The sequence below is a fragment of the Taudactylus pleione genome, unplaced genomic scaffold, assembly GCF_031769625.1.
Source record: "Taudactylus pleione unplaced genomic scaffold, aTauple2 ptg000201l, whole genome shotgun sequence".
NCBI classification, from domain to species: Eukaryota; Metazoa; Chordata; class Amphibia; order Anura; family Myobatrachidae; genus Taudactylus; species Taudactylus pleione.
In genome coordinates, this window is record NW_028284603.1 from 43,446,279 (window position 1) to 43,467,410 (window position 21,132).

The window sequence follows — 21,132 nt, forward strand, 5'->3', positions numbered from 1 at the left end:
CTACAGTAAAAGGCCGAACGGTGAAGATCCTGACTAGAGGTGGTAAGTAGCCTAACCATCCCCTCTTCCCCCCTAATCCTAACCCTCACTTAGTGGTGTCTAACCCTAACCTCCTCGGGGGGCCTAACCCTAACATCCCTCCGATGGTGCCCAACCCTAACCCCCCTTTCCACACCCTAAACCTAACCCTCTTGGGGGGACAGGTGACTAACCCTAACCTCCCCCCGGGGGTGCCTAACCCTGACCCCCCTTCCCTGTAGCCTAACTCTCCCTGGTGGGTGCCTAACCCTAAGTCCCCCCAGGGGTACCTAATCATAACCCCCCCCATTCCCGGCTAAGAGCGCATACCTACCGCCGTCTGGACGTTCGGGATTTCGGCAGTCGGGATGCTGACGCCGGTATCCTAACGTCCATCGGGCTATCGATGTTGCCTTTATGCCGGGAGGCAGGATATTTCGACTGCCGGCATCTCGTCCGCCGGCACATCAACTGCATCCCTATAAAAAGTAATAAATCTGAACAAAACATCTTGACGTTAAAGTGGACAAATATAAATATATTAATATATAAGAGAGTGAAGTCTGCACACTAATATACAGTCAATAATAGCGAAGGTATAATTCCAGGAAGAATCAGGCAAAGAGGAAGTGACACAATAATGGATTTTATCAAGACTGTTGTGCTGAGGACTTATAACTATATTTTGTTATTCGTTCTCAACTCAGGCGGTACTGTTAATGTGAGATGTTTCAAAATTGCATAGTTGTTAACATTTAATTGAACACATCAATGTTTCATTGTTTTATATCATTGTTGCTACACTCAATATAAAGACATGAACTCTAAACATCAATCGTTACATGATAGTATAATAGAACAAGTTCATAAAAAGTAATTCAAATAAATTTTTAGGATACAATGGTATGGGTAGTCAATTTACAACAGATTCTGGTGTTACTGTTAATCAATTACATAAATGCTGATATATTTCAAGCAAAGATTAGAGCTACTCTTCCAGAAAGACTACTGTATACACGGCTCCGAGCTACTGTGAATAACATCAGTTAACAGAAAATAATCTACTTAACTGTGCACAGTGCACTAGAGATCCGATGCATTGAACATTTGTTCTATGTTTACTGGTTTAGTGACCTAAACCACACTTCGTTGTGCCGTTTAAAAAATACAAGGGGATCATTGTAGGCTGCTGCTATACCAACATTCACATCATAACTTAGAGCTAAGTAATCTAGTTCTTCTGAGAGAGCCTTCGAATGTTTCTCATAGTCAGACTTCAGCGCGTAGCCACTGAAAGACCTGTAAAACAACAAACATGACTGTCATCATAACTTATTTTTAAGGTTCCACAAAACTCTACATCAGAATAACAAATCAAACTATATACAAATCATACATAGAAGCAGAACAAGTAACTATTGAGGTCAAAGAAGGAGGCGCAGGCATGCGAGAAAGAGAGGACATAGCTCATTAGCGCTTATGGTCACTCTAGACAGAGGGTTTATGGCAATGCATGGACAATAGGAATTAGTTGGAGTCAGGATGGCGATTGGGGCTGTGGCTGATACAACATACAGAGGGAATAGTATGAGGTGTGGGTAAGATATATTGAAGAGTGGGCATTTGAAAGAGTGTATAAAAGACTAAGGGGTCTATTTACTAAGCAGTGTTAGGAGACAGAGTGAAAAATGATAAGATAGTGATAAGGTGCCAGCCAATCAGCTCCCAACTGTCATTTTTCAAACACAGCCTGTGAGATGACAGTTGGGAGCTGATTGGCTGGCACCTTATCACTTTCTTATCACTTTTCACTCTGTCTCCTAACACTGCTTAGTAAATAGACCCCTGAAGGTTAGAAAAGAGTCTGGTCAGGTGGGGTAGGGAGGTCTATAATGGAGCATGTGATGTTTATCAAGCATGAGGGAGCCTAAAAGGAAGAGCGTTAGTGACACTTTAAGGAGGGGATACATTTTGGACTTGGAAATGTCAGGGAGATAGTTGGACAAATGGGACTAGAGAGAATGTCAGATGTCATAGTAGGAGAGGTAGATATGGGTGACGTCTGCATAGAGATTGTAGTAAAGGCCAATGAAGTGCATAATAAATAAAGGAGGTATACAGACAAAAGAGTAGAGAATAGAGAGGAAGTGGAGAACCGTGATGGACCCCATAAGGTATGGAGAGGAGGGGAGGATATGGAAGTAGAGACTATTTTTCCAGCTAAAGATGATAAAACATTTATCAATCTTGTTATAAATAATATCTAGGCCTAATACTATTTATACAAAAGATCTGTCTGCGGTGTAAGATGGCTTTGTACCACTTTATTTTGGGTAAACAGGATTGTGGAACAAATAATGTTTAGTGTAAATTTACTAAGCTATGCTTGTAATCCTGTCTGGTTTTGTTTGTAATAATTTAAGACACGGTAGCTTTGAAATTTGCAGCTTCTTGAATTTACCCCTATGGGGTAAATTTACAAAGAATGTCTGGCCCGAGATTGCCTGAGTTTAAACACGCACAGCATCGCAGGAACACAGATGACTTGTACACTTAAAATTTACCAAGAATCATGTTTTGCTGAATCGTGTTTTTCGATGGTGTATGTGATCGTCTTTCCTACCCGTGTTCCCCGTAACCCAATACTCCCGAACATGCAGTATGTACATATGTGAGATATGCGCAGGCTGCTTGTGTGATTTTTTTTTTTTAACGTATAAATAATAATTAAAAAATCAGCGTGCGGTTCCTCTCAAAAAGCATAACCAGCCCCTGCCTCTGCGAACCGGGCCTGGTTCTAAAAATACAGGGACAAAATGTGTATGGGTCCCCCATATTTTATGAACCAGCACTGGGCTTTGTGAGCCTGTCCTGGTTTAAAAAATATGGTGAAAAAATGGTGGTCGCTGATTGGCCTGTCTGTTAGCCAATCTAGAGCTTATTCTAGAGCGGCCTATGATTGGCTGGTGACCCGGCAAGTGCAGGAAACCTAGTGGGTTACGTCAATTGCCGGGGAAGAGATGTATGTAGAAACACATACATCTCTTCTGTCTCTGAAAGGATTTGGGTTACTAGTTTTGTTTTTGTCTTTATGGCGGGATCTCTACTGGAGAAGAGAACCGACCCGCGCCAAGAGATATGTGAGTATTTTTTTTAATTTTTTTTTAGGGTTAATCAGGGATGCTACTGGACAAGGGGACCGTAAACTGGGGACAAGGTGAATATAGTGTGTGTGTGTTTGTGTGTAATGAAGTTTTACTGTGCACGGTGTGTGTGTACTGTGGTTCTTTTACTATTTTTTTTTACAATGGGGGTACCAGTGCCGTTCGCCTGCTGGCACTTGTAGTTTTACAAGTGCCAAATGGCAGGCACGCTGGGACCTGTAGTCCCACTTTAAAAAACAATAGTAGACATTTATTATTATCACTATTACCCCTGCACCCACCGTCCAGGGGCGCAGGAAAGAGCCCCGGGCTTCGGCCCAGGCCTGGTGTGCTCAGAAATGGAGAGAACCCTTTATTGGAGAGCCACCTCCCCTCAGATCTCCGGCCTGGGCTGACTAGTTTTGGGTTTTAATGTTTTGGCTGGGGCACCCTGGCAGTGGCATTACACTCACACCCATGACATTTTTTTGCAGCAATTTTAAAAGCAAGAATGGCTCACAGAGCCAAGTGCTGCTTCATAAAATATGGGAAACCTCCACACATTTTGTCCCCCGTATTTTTAGAACTAGGACTGGCTCACAGAGCACAGTACTGGTTATGCTTTTGAGGGGGAATTAAATTAACCCTTTATTTCATTATTTAGATGCCGAAACATACTCGGATCACACTGATCTGTGTATATTTCTGCTAAACACGCAGCTCAGGAGGTAGTCTATTTAAAACTTCTATTTTGGACCAAGTTTGCTTAAATTACACCCGTGATTATAATCATTATTTTTTGGCTAATTTCCATGTTATATTGCTGTCTATGTAAAGTACATGCGAGTTTGACCGATGGTGTATTTATTTCTATTTGTGTTTTCACCCGTGTTTTGCAGAGAGTTTAAAGATTTCTCACCCGGCTTACCTTTAGTAAATGTGCGAGTTGTAAAAATGGCCAAACACACCCATGATTGACATCTCGATTAGACACAATTCTTAGTAAATTTACCCCCTAGGGCTCTATTTACTACAATCCGCATATTGAATACGGATTGTAGTGTGATATTACCGAGTGAATTCGCATTGCGAATTCAGGTAATATCACAGGGATTTACTATAAATCCCTTGCAGGGACAGAGCTTGCGATAAAGCTCTGTCCCTGCGGATCCCATCCGCACTCTAGTCGCGGTATTTTCGGAAAAAATACCGCGACTAAGAGCCTGCGCATGCGCCGACCGACCACCGCTACTACCCCCCCACCGACGCTAAGCCCCGGACCCCGGTGCTAAGCCCCGCCCTCCGCGATCGCGGACCCCCGCTGGCTAGTGGGGCAGATTTCCTATATTTACCACTTTCCAATCTCTGAATATATTATTGCTAGGATGGAGCATAATCAGTTATTTACTGCAGTGTTTAGCAAGGCATACCCCTAGACTACGATGGTGGTGAGATAATTTTAAGTATAAAAAAAGACTGTGGTTTTATACTGGGACAAAATACACAATTTTGGTAAACTGCCTTGCCTCTAACAGCATGCTTAATATATTTTCATTTACACTGGACTTCGGCTACAACCTGTGCATTTAAATTAAATAATGAAATCCATTCACTAACATATTATTCTAGATTAGAATGTAGCTCTGCTATGATCTTGTGTACAGAGAGGAATGCAAGTAGTCTGTAATAGCTCCCGCATTGCATGCATTCAACTAAAGGCATAGTTTTGCCCGTATGCATATCTGTAGTACACATCTCTGTGGCCGGAACAATTCTATCCATGCGCTTGATTTCATAGCCATTAACATTATCAAAGACTCAGTCTGATGACGCGCACGCTATGATCTGGGGCTGCGTGATAACACCCTGTAATCTGCAAACCCTCATACTCCTGGATGTTGCCTGTCCTGTACACTTTGTTTGCGTCCCATCAGAGAAGTCTCCTGGTAACTGGAGTCCCTCTATCTGCACCTCATCTACTATCCAGTATTTCCAATAAATCATTTCAAACACAAAACATGTCTGGCAGCCTCAGGCATTTCTGCACCACACCATTAATGGGAAAAAACTCTCTTGTAACAGTGCAAGGTGGCTGTGGTAACTGAGGCCCTAATTCAGAGCCGGACGCTCTGACAGAGCGCTCGCTCTGAATCAGAGCCGTCCTTCTGAATTTTTAGAGCGGCCTCCTGGCCGCTCGTATAGCTGTGGGTGACCACCCACAGCTATAGCGAGCGGCCAGGAAGAAGGTCGCGATGGTCAAGACCATCGCGACCATCGAGCTTGCGACGAGACCCTTGTGGTAGGGTTTCGCTGCCGCAAGCCCTGGAGTGCTTTTGGCTCTATCAGAGCCGAAAGCACTCCCACTGACATGACTTGTGATGTCAGTGGGGCCGGCCCCAAACGGTAGGCGTTCCCATGGGAACGCCTCTATCTGGCCAGCCATGCCCCCGGCACGCCCACAAAAGAGGGCTTGTCACTCACCATCGACAGCACGCCCCCTTTGTAGCGAGACCCATAGCGACGGCTTGCCCGTTGCTATCCGGGTCTCGCGCATGCGCACTGGGCTAACATCGACCCGCTTGCGGGCGCTCAGCGCTCGTGAGCGGGTCTGAATTAGGCCCTGAGATCAGTCCCTGAGCTATCTAGGAGAATGCTTGTACATACTACAGTAATATAACAATACATTATCACTTTTAAAAATCTAGCAGACTCCCGATACTGATATTTTCTGTACAAAGGGCCTGATTCAGAGATGGACGCTAATTCGATTGCAGCTGCAATTACATCCGCAACGCAGCAGCGATAATATGCTAATGTTAGCAAAGATCACTCACGCATAAAGATGCCCACTGCTTTTACCTGCGTGCGATGACGCATACATGCGTAAATATCGGTAACATCGAAGCACATCGGTGGCCATCTTACCCTTGCGGCAGGTCAGACCTGCTGCAGCCTTGGGTGCTCTTCAGAGCTACAGATGCAGATGCACTCGCAGTGGCTAATTTATGCACGCACATGTAACGGCGTTTAAACGGACAGGAACGCCTGCTTCTTTCTGACCACTCCCTGTTACCACCCCCAAACGCTGACAACCTGTCAGTTACTTTGTGATGGGATCCACTGTCTGTCCGCAATCGCAATGCGGTCGCTGCGCACGTGCATTGGGGCTTATTCGCATGCGCGATGGCAAATAATTGCTCGATCTGCGTGAAAATTTCATTTATTGTCCATCTCTGAATCAGACCCAAAGTTTACATCTCAGCCTGGAGTTACAGAACAGATGGAGTGTACTGTACAATAAACCAACATGCCCTTAGGACTGCACTTACTTGACATAATAATGTGTTTCAGGATAACTTTCCAAAAAAAGACTTGGGTCATTGGGTTGGGGGGGATCCGTTAATGCCAATGGCAGATAGAAAGATATTGTGGCATTACGAGTAGGATCATTCAGTGGTACCGAAACACGAACAGGGACATTCATTTTAATAGATATACCTTAAAGAGAGAGAGAAACATGATCAGTATCTTCATCAACAATTTAAGCCATTTATACATTTACGCATTTCATGTACTGTACATATAGAATTATGTGAATACAAGTATTATAAATATACAGTGGATCGCAACTGAGTCAGAGTAATGGCAGGGGTGCTGTCATCGGTAAGTGTATAAACACTTGCCAATGTCAGCCACGACGAACGATGGCGCGCGGGGAGGAGTAGGGCCATGCTTGGCATCATTAACGATATCCCCAGATTGAGCTGCATATTCAGCCGACTGGGATATCGTTAACGACCCGCGGGAGCGCGCATCATTAGTCGTTCACTGCATACACACTGGACGATATGAACGATATATAATTGAACGATATTGTTATCGTTCATATCGTTCATAAATATTGTCTAGTGTGTGCGCGGCTTAAGACATACTCCTCTTACCAAAATAAAATGTAGCGTGAATACGTACTGCTAAATGCTACTGAAGTTAATTTTGGCGCTGATCTTTCTACTGCTCTGGTTATCACAGACCTGTTGTGTGTTTTGTATATGTCCCCTTCATTAATTGATAATGAGGGACAAACAGCAGCAGCTGGTAAGGCTGCTCATTAGTAAGAAGACAGGCGGTAATAAAACTTTGGCCCTCATTCAGAGCCACTCGCTAGCGGCAGTACGCTCGTTCCGAGCGATGTTCGCACATCTGCGCATGCGTACGGTTTTTAGTACGCATGCGCGAACCAGTCAGTGCGGGCGAAAATCGTTGGTACGCAATATAGCGAGGGCCTGCTATTTTGAGTGACAGAATGAGGCGTATGTGGGTGGTAACAGGGGAAGGTGCTTGAAAACGGGGAGTGGAGATCCGAACGCAGGCGTGCTTAAAGGTCAAAACGGGCGTTTTAAGGGAGTGCATATTTAATACAGCAGCGTCATTGACCACGTCACTTGGTTTTTTTTAACTCAGAACTGCTCGCAAAATAGCGGTTGAAAACACCAACCACAAGAATAGTGAGCAGTTCATACGCTGTACGATGTACTCGATTAATCTAATAAATAGCGGACATGACGTATGGTGCGTGCGGCCAGGGGGCGTTTTTATCAAAAAAACGAGCGTATGTTTTGCTCGCTCGTTCAGACTTAGAGGTGGGAACAGACTGCAATTTGCGAACGGATCATTTGAATAGCCACCCCTTGTTTTGGAACGAACGACCACAAATAGCGAACGGCTCTGAATCAGGCCCTTTGTTCAGTAGTTGGTTGTAGCAGTGATCAGCAACACTCACAGCAGGGCCGCCATCAAAGGGGGACTGCTGGGACTAGAGTCCCAGGCCCGGACAGAGAGGGGGCCCACCTGCATTCCCACTGAACCCACCACCCCAACCGATTACCTGCTCGCTGCCCAAACCCACTGCCCACCCACAGCCGTGCAGATAAGATTTTATTAGACCCGGCGCATAACGTAATGATGTCACACCGCACTACTGAAAGAGAGGAGTCACGTCACGTGAGGAGAAGGATTGTGAGCAACAAGAAGTTAAGTGTGGGGGCCAGGTACAAACGCAGGAATTCTAGAGGGGGGTTTCCAAATGCTTAATTTCTGTGCAGAACAAATAAAATAAATAATAGAAATAGAAATGTACAAGATATTTAAATTTAATAACATATGTTGAATTAAAAAGAGGCATAAAAAGTTGTAGATTAATGTAAAAAATAAATCCATGTTGTAAAACTCTACTAACCCACCCTTATATTCTATGAAAATAATGCTGGGAACGCATTTAGATGACGGTTCGGTCGACAGAGCGGCTGATTGGTAAGCTATACACACTTACCAATCAGCTGCTATACTGTATATGTCTGTGCTGACATCAGAACTGGGCGGGCATTTCAATTTGCCTGCCCATTTGTTATGTCAGTGTCGGCAGTCCCTGTACATTGTCTGTGCTGCAGATCTGACCTGATATGTTATGCTATTCCCAGGGGTGGGCCAGGGGGAATAATATTTATTAGATTATGCCAGGCTGTCAGCTATTCCCAGGGGTGGGGGGATGGGAGGATAATATTTATTAGTTTATGCCATCTGACTGCTATTCCCATTCCCCCACCCCCCCTGGAATAACATACAGAAGACAGCTGGCATAATCTAATAAATATTATCCTCCCCCCTTCATCCCCCCACCGCATACATGGAGCAGTCGAATGTAATGTTTAATATATTATATCATGAACCCCTCCTGGCTGCCCCGCCGCCCCCGTACCTCTCCTCTCCTCTCTCCGCTACACACCACACCGCTGCCCGCCCTCCCCCCCCCGCGCAGTAGAAAATGGCACCATTCAAAAAAAATACTACTAGGACTCCCAGCCCCCGCCGCCTGCCCGCAAGATCCCCGGCGCTCCCCCGACACAGCAGTAGCTTAAACAATTAAACATTATCCCCCCGGGCGGGGCGGCGCCGCACCCAGCGGCCACCTACGTCTTGCGGCCGCACTCAACAGCTCCAGAGCCTGGTGCAGTCCACACAGCGCGCGGCTGACAGTGTCCAGGGCGGCATGAGAGGCGCTACTGACGTCACGGTGCCTGACCTGGGAACTGGCTGGGAGGGGCTTGCGCGCTGCAGCTCCCCCTACAGCCAGCCCAGGCAGTGTCAGTATGTCTTAAAAAAAAAAATTTGTTAAGCAGCGCTGCTCGCCGGGTCAGACAGGGGGGGTTTCCAGGGACTCGGAAACCCCCCCTGCATGCGCGGGTGGGGGCTGGCTGTGGCTGGAGACACAGAAGGAGGGCCGGGGACACAGAAGACGGGGCTGGGGACACAGAAGGGGGGCTGGGCTGGAACTGCAGGGCTGGAGTTGCAGAAACACTAGGGGGCGGGTGCTGCCTATTTTGACAGTCCCGGGCCCCACAATTTCTAATGTCTGCCTTGACTCACAGTATTAGGGCTCTACAATAAAAGAGTAAATAGTCCCATCTCTGACGAAAACACCTGCTATTGCCGATGGTGACTTATGCCAGTTGGATGCACAAGCTCTCAGGCTGGACGGTGATAACATAAGTAAATCAATAAGAATATACTTTACTGTTTAAATAATGCATTTTTTCATTGTCAAACTAATTTTTTTTCATATTTTAATCTTATTTACATATATCTATCTATTATTTGTATTTTTTATTTTGTTCTTTAAAGTCTGGGCTTTTAGTATCACCGTTCATATGTAAAGCCTCCAGTGGACACATGCATATATCGTCAGACCGGACCGGCAAGGCAGTAAGGGTACAATTACAATTCTGTGCCAGTATCACCAAGGCTGAGCATAGCTCTGCTGCCTCAACAAGATTTTATTGGTATTTTGCAGTGATAGGTGATTATCTATTGCTGTAATGAGCACAAATAGAGATTTAGTGAATACATTGACCAGATAGTGTCGAAGCTGGATTAGTGGCTGAGACGGAATCAGCGCAAAAATTAGCGTGCGCGATGCCATCTTGCGAATGGCAGCTAGACTCCATTTTAGAAACAAGAATCTGCAAGACGCCATTTTGCGACCAGCGCCATTTTAAGTTACAACTCACAAGCTAAGTACAGATGACGATGTTTTTGATAATCTTTTTAGAAGCCATGACAGGCCCATTCTGGGGACAACCTTGCATAGAGAAATACCAAAAACAACTAGAAAAACAGCCTCCTGAGAAAAGTAAATAGAATAGACAATACACCAGAATACTGTGAGTGTTTTACATACAAATTGGGAATCCCTGTATATAGACAAGTATAGTTGTGGCAGTTGTAATATAACCCAGACATTGATCTACACAATTGAATTTGTCTGAATCCTAAACAGGTTTTAGTCTCACTCCCAGACAGAATGGCCCCAGCTTCACAGCTGGGGATAACACATTTGCATTGCAGTTTGAAACTGTTAGGAAGGAATGAGATATGTGTGTGTATGTATATATATATATATATATACATACATATATATATGTTAAGTCCATCATAGATAGAATCTCATGCATAAACACCGCACATTACGCACAGTTGCGCTGCTAACATGACGCTCAGTAGCGAATGCACAATATCCTGCATGCGAACGCTGTTTATTAGCTGCATGCGTGCACATCTGCCCCAAATCAGATAAACCTAACTAGCGTCTTTTCTCATATCCCTAATACTTACATAATGCACACTTACTCAAAAGGTTCCATAGCTATAAAGTAAAAGATCAAAGTTTTATTCATTTATTACAAATGCTGTGAAATAAAGACTATTTTGGTATCTAAGGTTTAATACATGATAAGTAAGCCGTGTTTGAAATTATACTGATCTGCACTTTATCCACAGCTTTCCGGTACCATCGGTGTGAAGATCAAAACATGCGTTCGCAACTTATGGACCGTAAAGACATAAAGAACCAAAATGTACTTTGTAAAACCAACAGTCTAGATTTGCATGAGGTGGGAAAACGAAGGCAACCAGCTGTTGGAGGCTGGACTGTGGCCATTTGAATCAACCTGTTAAATGCCCTGTAACAAATGCACCCGCACTGGGATCCAATGGGATCAGCAACAAACTCCTCTATTGTGTTGTCTATTTCTGGGGGGGTATAAATATGTGTGCTCTGACCCTTGGTTTCTAGTCTATTCTGCTGATTGCTGATTGACGGAGGTCTCTTGTTGATGCCGGAATCTGATCCCAGAGCGCTTGCGTATGTATGACTGTATCTTGGGTCTGTATAATTCTTTGTGCTAAATTGTACTTAGATCACAGCGTGTAACTGACTGTACTTTACTTGAATAATACTTTGTGCTTTGGAACACATGTTCAAGGTCTAAAGTCTTTATTTTGCTGTATGACTGCGTACGCAAATAGCGTCAATTTTAGAGGTTTATAGGCAGGGTTTAGAAGGTATAGGTAGGTGCGTATAGAGGTTGAAATCCAGTATCCTTAGTAGTTACCATAAGTCTTTATTATAAATGAAAGAATGTGGTTAAAAAATATAAAATCAAATTGAACCAGAAATATAATGCATTGCTTTGAATATATTTAATGATGGTCACATATTATTCTACATTAATTAATTATATTTTTATCTTACATATAACTATACAAATAGGTACGTGTAAATAAAAATATATAGACACCTAAAAAACTAAACAATCAGAATGATACGTATTCAGTCTGCTTTTATCATAAAACAAACTGCCACAGTATATCATAGTATAAATAAACATGTATGATTTAAACCAGAGGGAAGCCAACCCTGGTCCTCGAGAGCTACCAACAGTGCATGTTTTCCAGGTCTCCTTACAGAATCACCAGTTAAATATTTAGCACCACCTGTGCATCTTTTCAAATGTGTTAGTGAGTAATAAATACACCTGTGCACCAGCTAGGTGGTTCGAAAAATGTGAACTGTTAGTAGCTCTCGAGGACCGAGGTTGGCTACCCCTGATTTAAACTGACTGAAAACCAGTGGGTGTTCCATATTTCTCCATTCACAGACACCGACTGCTTATACATTTAATAGTGTGCACACAGTAGTTTAGACATCCTTGCTTGAGCTGTTTCCATTGATCTATATTATGCTCACAAGGTCCTTTCCCTTGTTCACTCCAGTGCAGCATAAGGTGAAAGCTCTACATGGCATGTATGGAAAAAAATAGCACCAGGTGAGCCTCTGCTCCACTAAGAATTCACCCTGTATTGTTATGAGCATTTATTTCACTGTTCTGTGCAACAACAAAAAAAATATAAATAAATGTGAAAGTCATCCAAAATTTGCTCTGCTCTCTTTGACACTCATAAGAATATCACACCCCAGAAACAAAAACTTTTTTTTGTGGGGTAAGCAGGCATCATAGTGTGTCTGTGGACATCCAACTCCTCTTATCTTTTACCTAAACCAGTAGAAACTACACAAAATAGGTGCATGGTGTCGCTAAACCAGAAGAAGCTGTTATAGTGCTGTTCATCTACATTTGTTGGAGCCTGCACAGAGGGGTGGTAGGGCACACTTTCCTCCTCCTGTCTTGTACTCTACAACTGGACTTGGACACAGCTGGTGCCCATGCAGATGGATGAGAGGCCACTTTCCTCCTTCTGCAGCCCTACTGGATGTGCCTTCACTGTGACCTCCAGCCCCTACTGTGCAGAGGAGAAAGTCACATTACGTTTGGCATCAGGGCTCCTGGTTTTTATACATAAAACCTCTCCTATTTCTCCCTAGTGTTGGTTTTGTGCCCTCTAAAGTGTCCTACCTGTGTTCCACACAAGTTACATCACAGGTAGTAGTGCTCGCAGATCCGGGGAATATCTCATACCTCCTTGCAGGTTGTGGCCTACTATCCTCACTGAATCCAGGACCTGGATTTTGAAAGTGTCTCCTGCACCATTTGCTGCTACTTTATGGGTGTCTGTTGTGCAGTCTGGCTGTTCAGCTGTCCGGCGTCACCCGGTTGTGAAGACCCGGCACTTACCTCACAGTCGCCTGGACTCCTGCTCCGGATTCTGTGCCCAAAGTCGCCGACCTCCGGGGACAGCGGAAGTCACCATCTTGTATTCATCAGCTCCGGGTGCCCACGGTATCGGGGCTGAGGTGAGACCCTGAAGAGCAGCGGTTGCTGGCAGGACCATGACCGCTGCATTGCACCTTAGTAGCTGTATTCCTGCATTAACCTTAGAGGGGGATTCTCCCTCCCTCCCCGAGTGGCTGCTTTGAGCTTCAGTGCAGCAGCTGGAATCCTCTTGTGCTATATATGTTCCTTCTCACTGTATTTTACCACCTGTTTCACCTGTGACAGGTTGATGCTGTTGGCCCATTATGTAGATTATTAAAAGGCACTCTTTATAGTCTTTTCTGTTTCTTTTACTATTTTTTGGGGGGAAGAAGTGCTTATACAGTGTCTTAAATTATTTATTTTTGATACTTAAGCTCGCTCTAGTGGCTCATTACTGTTATCGCTTTGCCTGAAAGTCTGGGAACCCTCTCACTGGAAACTGTTTACTGATTATCCAGGAGCCACTAAGCTGCATTAGTTCATTCTTTACATGGTAAAGATGTGACCTCTTTTATGATGGGATAATATCCTTTCTGTCTCCTGTCGCCCAGATGTGCTGATGGCCTAACTTCTACTCAATTTAGTGGAACCTCTATTTTTGTGATACTCTACATTTACTGTATTTAAACCTTTTTTTATTTAATTATAAATACCCCAACTTCAATATGGGCCCTAAGACAGTTAAAGTGTCGAAATCTGTCTCCAAGGTTGCCTTTTTTAAGCCTTCCCCTCAGCCTCCTAAAGCTAAAGGACCTGGAGAGACGATTTCTCATAAATATACATCTACCTCTTCGTCTAGTATGAATTCTTCCCCGACACATGCTGACTCTGCTCAGAGTTCTCCTAACGACTGTGATACCCTTATGGTGGGCATCATGAAACAGCTAATACCACAAATTAAAGAGGATGTAGCAGCAGAGTTCTGTGCCACTCTTCAGGCCCGTCAGCAATCTATTGATGACCTCGAGGGGAGGACAGATCATCTTGAGACCAAAATGGAGGAGGTAGTTGGGTCGCACAATGATCTTATAGTTCTACATGAGTCTCTGCAGACTGAGGTTGCAGCTCTCCAAGACAAGATTGGGGAGTTGGAAGACATAATAATATTACATTGAGAGGAGTCCCGGAAACTGTTTCAAATAGTAGTCTTCATGACTTTGCGCTAGATATTTTTAAGAAACTTCTTCCTAATATCCAGATGGCTGACCTCATTGATCACATACATCGGCTTTCAAAGGCAAGAAATGCACCTGAAGTTGTTCCTAGAGATGTGCTGATGAGGATGCACTACGTTCACATTAAAGAAGCATTGCTGAAGGCCTTTGGCGGAGTCGGCTGATGTCCTTGATGGCCTCCAGGTTTTCGGTGACTTATCTCCAGCGATACTGGCCAAACGTCGTTCTGTCTATCTGATTACAAGTGCCCTCAGGAAAGCAAGTATTCTTTACAGTTTGCAGTTTTCCTACCAAGTTATTAGTGTCTCATAATGGTTCCACTGATTACCAACCTGGACGAGGGCTGGAAAGCTCTCTCTAAGTGGAACATTGCTGGACCTTCTCCAAGTTCAACGTCCAACCATGGTCTTCAGCGAGATTGGTCCATAGCGGGCTCTCAGCTATAAGTGCTATTATTGCTCACAATGCCTTTGCTTGCTGCTCTACATTTATTGGGAATGCCTTCTTATTTCTTTAAGTGTTTAGTATATCTGAGTTTGTTTTGAGCAGTTTAATAGTTCTGCTTGCTTGTTTTGAGCAGCTTTACTAGTTCTGCTTGCAATGTTTAACTTCAGGTATGTGTAGGCTTTGATGTTAGGCCTTTTTCATATGTTATTATATGTTTTTTTAAATGCCATTCTCGTTTTAATGTTTTGTGTTGTATTATTTTTTATGTTGCCCAGTCACTAGGATTATTAATCCATTAGGGTGTATCACACCTATGTCAGTTAATTTATGGGCGACTTATATTCAAGTTATTGCATTATCATACTATTGTTTATAGATATATGGGTGACAGGGGACTGGCCTCTACCCCCTACTACTCTCTCTGTTGTCACCTTCTGGCTACACTTTTGGCCCCAAGTGGGGTCATTTCAGTTTCTCTTTTTTTATGTTTATTTTATGTCACCCTTCTACCCTACGTAAACTGCAACTTTTGTTTCTGTTATGGTTAATATCATATCGATCAATGCTGAAGGATTGAACTCCCCTCAGAACAGATGGCTAGGTTTGAATAATTTTCATAGACTTAAGGCTCATATTGTTGCGGTTCAAGAAACCCATTTTTCAGCACTCAGCCACTATTTAGTAACACTAGATTTCCTCAGTGTTATACGGCCAATGGACCTACTAAGAAAGCTGGGGTGGCCATTCTTATCTCTCGACAATGTCCTTTCTCATTTCCCTATATGCTGATCCTGAAGGGAGATATTTCATTCTAATGGGAAATCTAGATAATGTTGAAGTCACTTTAGTCTCCTGCTATGCACCTAATACTAGGCAGCAGTCTTCTTGTAGGAAGTTTTGCTTGACACTCCATAGGCATTCTAGAGGAGCAGTGTTGAGCCTTGGAGACTTTAATATGCTCTTGGACCCTGTAAAGGATAGGTCTCGTTCAACTGTTTCTCGCTCGCTGACACAGTGTGTTGAATTGAACTAAGTAAGTGCTGGACTCAGAGCCAACGTTGGCACCGCGGTGCAGGACTACTGGCTGACAGGGTAGTAGCGCTGCACTGCTATTAGAGCGTGAATATGGAGCCCAAGGCAAACATCGATTGCAGAATACTATCTGTATTTCCGCCTTCAACGGTACAGCCATAAACAATCAACAGATAACCATTGATGAGCCTCTAGTCAGCTTGGGTCACATGCCACAGTAACCCCCTGATGGCAGCCATGGCAATCCGTGAAATATTACTTTTTATCAGTGTTCTAATTATGTGGAGTTGTTTTGTTTATTTTTATGTATGTATGTATAAATGCATGTTACCAGTTTCTTGCTTTGAATTAGCCAGGTTAGTTCAAAGACTAGTTAGATACTAGCCCTAATGTTATGTTTGTTTGGTTTTTTTTTTATATGAAAATCTACTTATATGTATGTGCTAAGGCTAATGATAGATTTATAGATATAAATTGTATTTATAAGCTTTCAATATCAGTCCCTTCCACCAGCAGCACACATGCAGCCAGCTCAGGCCAGTGGCTCACTGAGAGCAGGGCTGTTCTATGTGCAGTTGCTCTGTCAGCCCCCGCCCCCAGCAGCACACGTGCAGCCAGCCTAGGCCAGTGACTCACTGAGAGCGGGGCTGTTCTATGTGCAGTTATTCTGTCAGCCCCCTCCCCCAGCAGCACACATGCAGCCAGCCTAGGCCAGTGACTCACTGAGAGCGGGGCTGTTCTATGTGCAGTTATTCTGTCAGCCCCCACCCCCAGCAGCACACATGCAGCCAGCCTAGGCCAGTGGCTCACTGAGAGCGGGGCTGTTCTATGTGCAGTTATTCTGTCAGCCCCCACCCCCAGCAGCACACATGCAGCCAGCCTAGGCCAGTGGCTCACTGAGAGCGGGGCTGTTCTATGTGCAGTTATTCTGTCAGCCTCCGCCCCCAGCAGCATGCACAAATGCAGCAGTGTGTGTAAACTGTCTATTTAAATATCAGCATCAGCAGCCACACAGTGTAAAAAAATAAATGAATTGGAAAACATCTGGAAAAGTCCAGTAAATCCAGTTCTAGGGGGAGAAATCTATCGATGGTGAGGAAACATTGGATCCTCACCACTGCAGGGTTATATTTTATTTTACATATTAAACAAGAAGGATCGATCATAACAACAGAAGATATTTTAATGCTTTATATATGTGCAACCACACTGACTCTAGAGATAATTAATTACATGACGAATTTGTGATACCATTGCCTGTGGTGCACATATGCACATATATTTTAATTTTAATTGTGATTATAATAATAATTTTTAATAAAATTTGTCTGGTAAATCCTATTACGATCTCTCATTTGCTATTTTTGTTTTAAAGGGATTTACTGGTGTGCTCTGCATAAATACCAACTGCCCCCCTAGCTGATACACAAGTACACAAACAAATATCATAGTGAGAAAAATAATCCAAAGACATATGGCAGGATAATTAAAGCATTTTGGTTTGGTTGAAAGCAGGATATAATTTTTAATTTTAAAATTTATGTTTTTTTAACCAATAATTCTTCTTAGAAAAAGAAACTTAATTATAATAAAATAAACGTTCATAGCACTAAACACTGGACATAGGGCCTGATTGAGACCCGCTCGTAAGCGTCCGCACGCTCGCTCTGCGTATGGTTCGCAATGCGCAAACCAGTCATTGCGGTCGGAAATCGTGCGCTCGTAAAACACAGAGGGGCTGCTATTTTGAGTGACAGAATGTGCCGTTTGTGGGTGGTAACAGGGGAAGGTGCTTGAAAACGGGGGAGTGGTTGTGCGAACGCAGGCGTGCCCAACGGTCAAAAGGGCATTTAATGGGAGTGCATAATTAGCAAAGGAGCGTCATCGATCACGTCACTTGGTTGTCTTTTAGCCTGAACTGCTCGCAGTGATTACGGGAAGTAATTCCTATCTCAAGCGCTGCGAGCAGTTCAGATGCCGTTCGATGTTCCCGATTAATCTAATAAAAACAGGAGATGACGTGATTTGCGAATGGGAAAGAGGTGTCTTGAAAAAATAGCGAGCGCATTTAGCGGACACTCGTACAGACATAGAGGGGTCCTCACAACGCAAAAGAGCGAGCGCTCAATTTAAATATCCGGCCCCTTTTTTAGAGCGAGCAGCCGCAAATAGCGTCCGGGTCTGAATCAGACCCATAGTTAATAGTTATCCAATTACTTTGCAGCCACAATAAGGCTCATAGCAGCATTAAAGTGGGTGTTAAGCTGCATTAGTAGAGATTTGCAAGGCTGATGTCAGCTAGTGTTAAGTCGGCGTCTGTCTGTGCCAGAATTATATCTATAGTTGCTACATAATAGATCATTTACAGTATAAACATAAGATTTATTAAGCTTGTGTGTGTGTTTGGCCAAAATGACATTGTAATGTGAATGTACACAAGTAAATGACATTCTGGGTGAGGAAAGTGTTCCCTGTACATATTTTCTTTTGAATGTATTTAGTCCTCTTATACTGCATAAGTAAAATCTTACTTACCTACTCTCCCGGTATTTCTGGAAGAGTCCCTGAATTTGGGGGACTTCTCCCAGGCTCCCTCAAAGATCCCGCCCACTTCTCCAGTGATTCACATCATCACAGCCCCCCAAGATGTTCGACCACAATTCACAAAATTTACGCTTCTGGAGATGGCACCCACAATGACACGATTCACAGTGCCACATTCACCACACAGCAAACCTGGTAGGTAAGGAATCGGTATGTTCTACCGCCGGACGTCAGCCCGGCGGATGAAATACCGACGCCGGAAGGCTGGCATATGGAGATCCCGACAGGGTAAGAATAAAGGCTATCCCTAACCCTCTCACCCCCTAACCCTTCCTTAGGGGTGCCTAACCCTAACCTCCCCCCCAGTGCCTAACCCTAACCTCACCATAGGGGTGCCTAAACCTAACCCCCTCCCTGCACCCTAAACCTAACCCTCCCTCAGGGGGTGCCTAACCCTAACCTCCCCCCGGGAGTGCCCGACCCTAACCCCCCCTTCTCCTAGCCTAATCCTCCCAGAGGGGGTGCCTAACTCTAAGTCCCATCGGGAGACCCTAAACCTAACCCTACCCCCCCACCCCGCGCGGCTATCCACTCCCGACGCCCGGCTCACCTACGACCGGTATGCTGGGCGTTGGGATTTCGGCATGGGGCTAATGATAGGCGTCGGTATTTAGACACCTACGGTATTATTAGTCCCATGCCGGGATTTCACTGTCGGGAAGCCAGCGGTCATCATCACGCTGCGCTGCAGCCACGATCTGGATTTCTTCTCGCCCCTGGAGCGGCCCTGTGCTGCTGTATCTGCCAGCCTGCGACCTCTCCTTCTGGGTCCCACTCTTTAGTTAGCGGCGCTGCATCGACTCCTGGTGGCGACCCGCTGTCTCGCGCTGCTAGTGGCTGGCATGAGGTACTCTTGCTATCTGGGGTTGTCTCACCCGGAATCATATGGTCCATCTCATCAGGCACTGAGTAATTTTGGATGCTGCTACACCTCTTTTGTCTCCTGGGATGGTGGCTGCTATCCTGGCCGGCTATTCAGCTTGCTACACAGGCTTCTCCATCTTGCCTCCCCCCAGACCCGTGGTTTGTGCTGACACCTCTGTAGAGATTTGATTTTACAGTGATCACCACCTGTCAGCTAGCTATATTGGTGACACTGCTGGTCAGGTCACTATATTCGGACTCCTCTCCTGTATGACTGCAGTTCTCATATTGAGCCATGTGGATTCAATTTTCTCTTTTATTTAATCTATGCCCTAATTTTTCTGGACTTTGTTACACCATTATAAAGTTATGCTTTTTTTTGTATAATGTGAATTACAAGTCATCTAGTGGCCATAGTTTATATTGCAAGACCAAACTGCTTTGGAGATTCTAATTTGTGCTTCTGGCCTTTTGTCACTTTGGGCCGAATTCCATTCAGTGCAGCTATTCAATACACCACGCTGTTTGGGCGGCTAAAGGATTACTTCTCGGTTCTCGCATCCCCCTGGGGATGCGAGGAGAAAGCCGACAAAGTGCCGGGCGGCTTAGCGCGGCACTATCAGCCACTCATTTGGTCTACTGCCAAGAAGAAAGGCCCTCTCTCCGGGGATTGCAAAAGTATTTCTAGTTTCCAGGACTACTCTGCAAAGGTCTCTACAGCCCACAGAGAAATTACTCCGGTCTGCTCTCAATTTATACAAGCCGGTAAACATTTTGCCCTTCTTTATCCTGCTCGGCGCGGATATTTACATCGCAAGGTCTTAGAGACTTCACCACTGTAGCTGATGCGCAGGCTTATCTTCAGGAAGAGGATGACGCTGCACCGTCCTCCGTTATGGATCAGAATACTTAAGTATATTGTTTTGTAATGTCTATGACTTTCTTTCATTGCCCAGTATTTCGAATGGTCTGTGTATCTTCAGTTTGCCATTCATTTTTATAATATTTACATAGTTTACAGTTAAATGTCCTTAGTTATTCTACGTAGGAATGCCTTCATAGAAACATATGTCTGCATGTGGGTATATACCTACGTATATATTTCTGCCTATTAGCATTATGTTTTTAATATTGCATGAGTTTATCAAATGGGTTTCGATTGTATTATTCATTGTATCTTATGTCTTCCTCTCAAATGTACTCTCCTCACTCTGATTTTGCTGTTCCGATTCATTAATGGTCTACATACTATTTTCTTTTGGTTTGTGTTGAGGGCCCTAGTGCAGTGCATGGACTACTTTTGCTCGTTACTAGATGTGTAACTTATATAATCTCTCAGGTTTCTACTCTTGTTAATTTGATATATGTCGGAACTTAAGTTGTGTTCCTGGAATGTGGGGGGGATTAATTCTCCTATGAAAAGGAAAAAAATACTTTTATATCTTAAAAAGATGCAAATAGATATAGCATTACTGCAAGAGACACATCTGACAGATAGTGAAGTTGTTAAATTGTCTTCACTTGGTTTATCATTGGAGGCGCATGCCTCTTACAACTCCAAGGCCAGGGGCGTGGCGATACAGATCAGGATGGACTTGCATCCCCAGATTCAATCTACTGTAGTTGACCGTGAAGCATGGTATGTCATTAGTACTGTATCTGTTTTGTCTTAGACGTTGGTGCTTTGCAATATCTATGCTCCCAAGGTTTATTCTAAAGGCTTCTTCCAGGGATTATTGGCAAAGCTGTACCCATTAATTGGTTCTCAGTTGTTGGTGGGTGGGGATTTTAATTTAACGG

General features: G+C 44.1%; 1 protein-coding gene across 1 annotated transcript in view; it reads right to left on the reverse strand.

Annotated features, from left to right (window-relative positions):
- Nucleotides 1-648: 648 nt before the first annotated feature.
- The window catches only part of LOC148518334 (heme-binding protein 2-like), a 60,399-nt gene continuing 39,915 nt past the window's right edge, over nucleotides 649-21,132 (reverse strand). The window contains exons 3-4 of the mRNA XM_088477575.1: nucleotides 6,491-6,659; nucleotides 649-1,317 (exon numbers count right to left, since the gene is read on the reverse strand). Coding sequence (XP_088333701.1) covers nucleotides 1,137-1,317; nucleotides 6,491-6,659 — 350 coding nt within the window. The 3' untranslated portion in view covers nucleotides 649-1,136. The remainder of the gene's footprint in view (nucleotides 1,318-6,490; nucleotides 6,660-21,132) is intronic.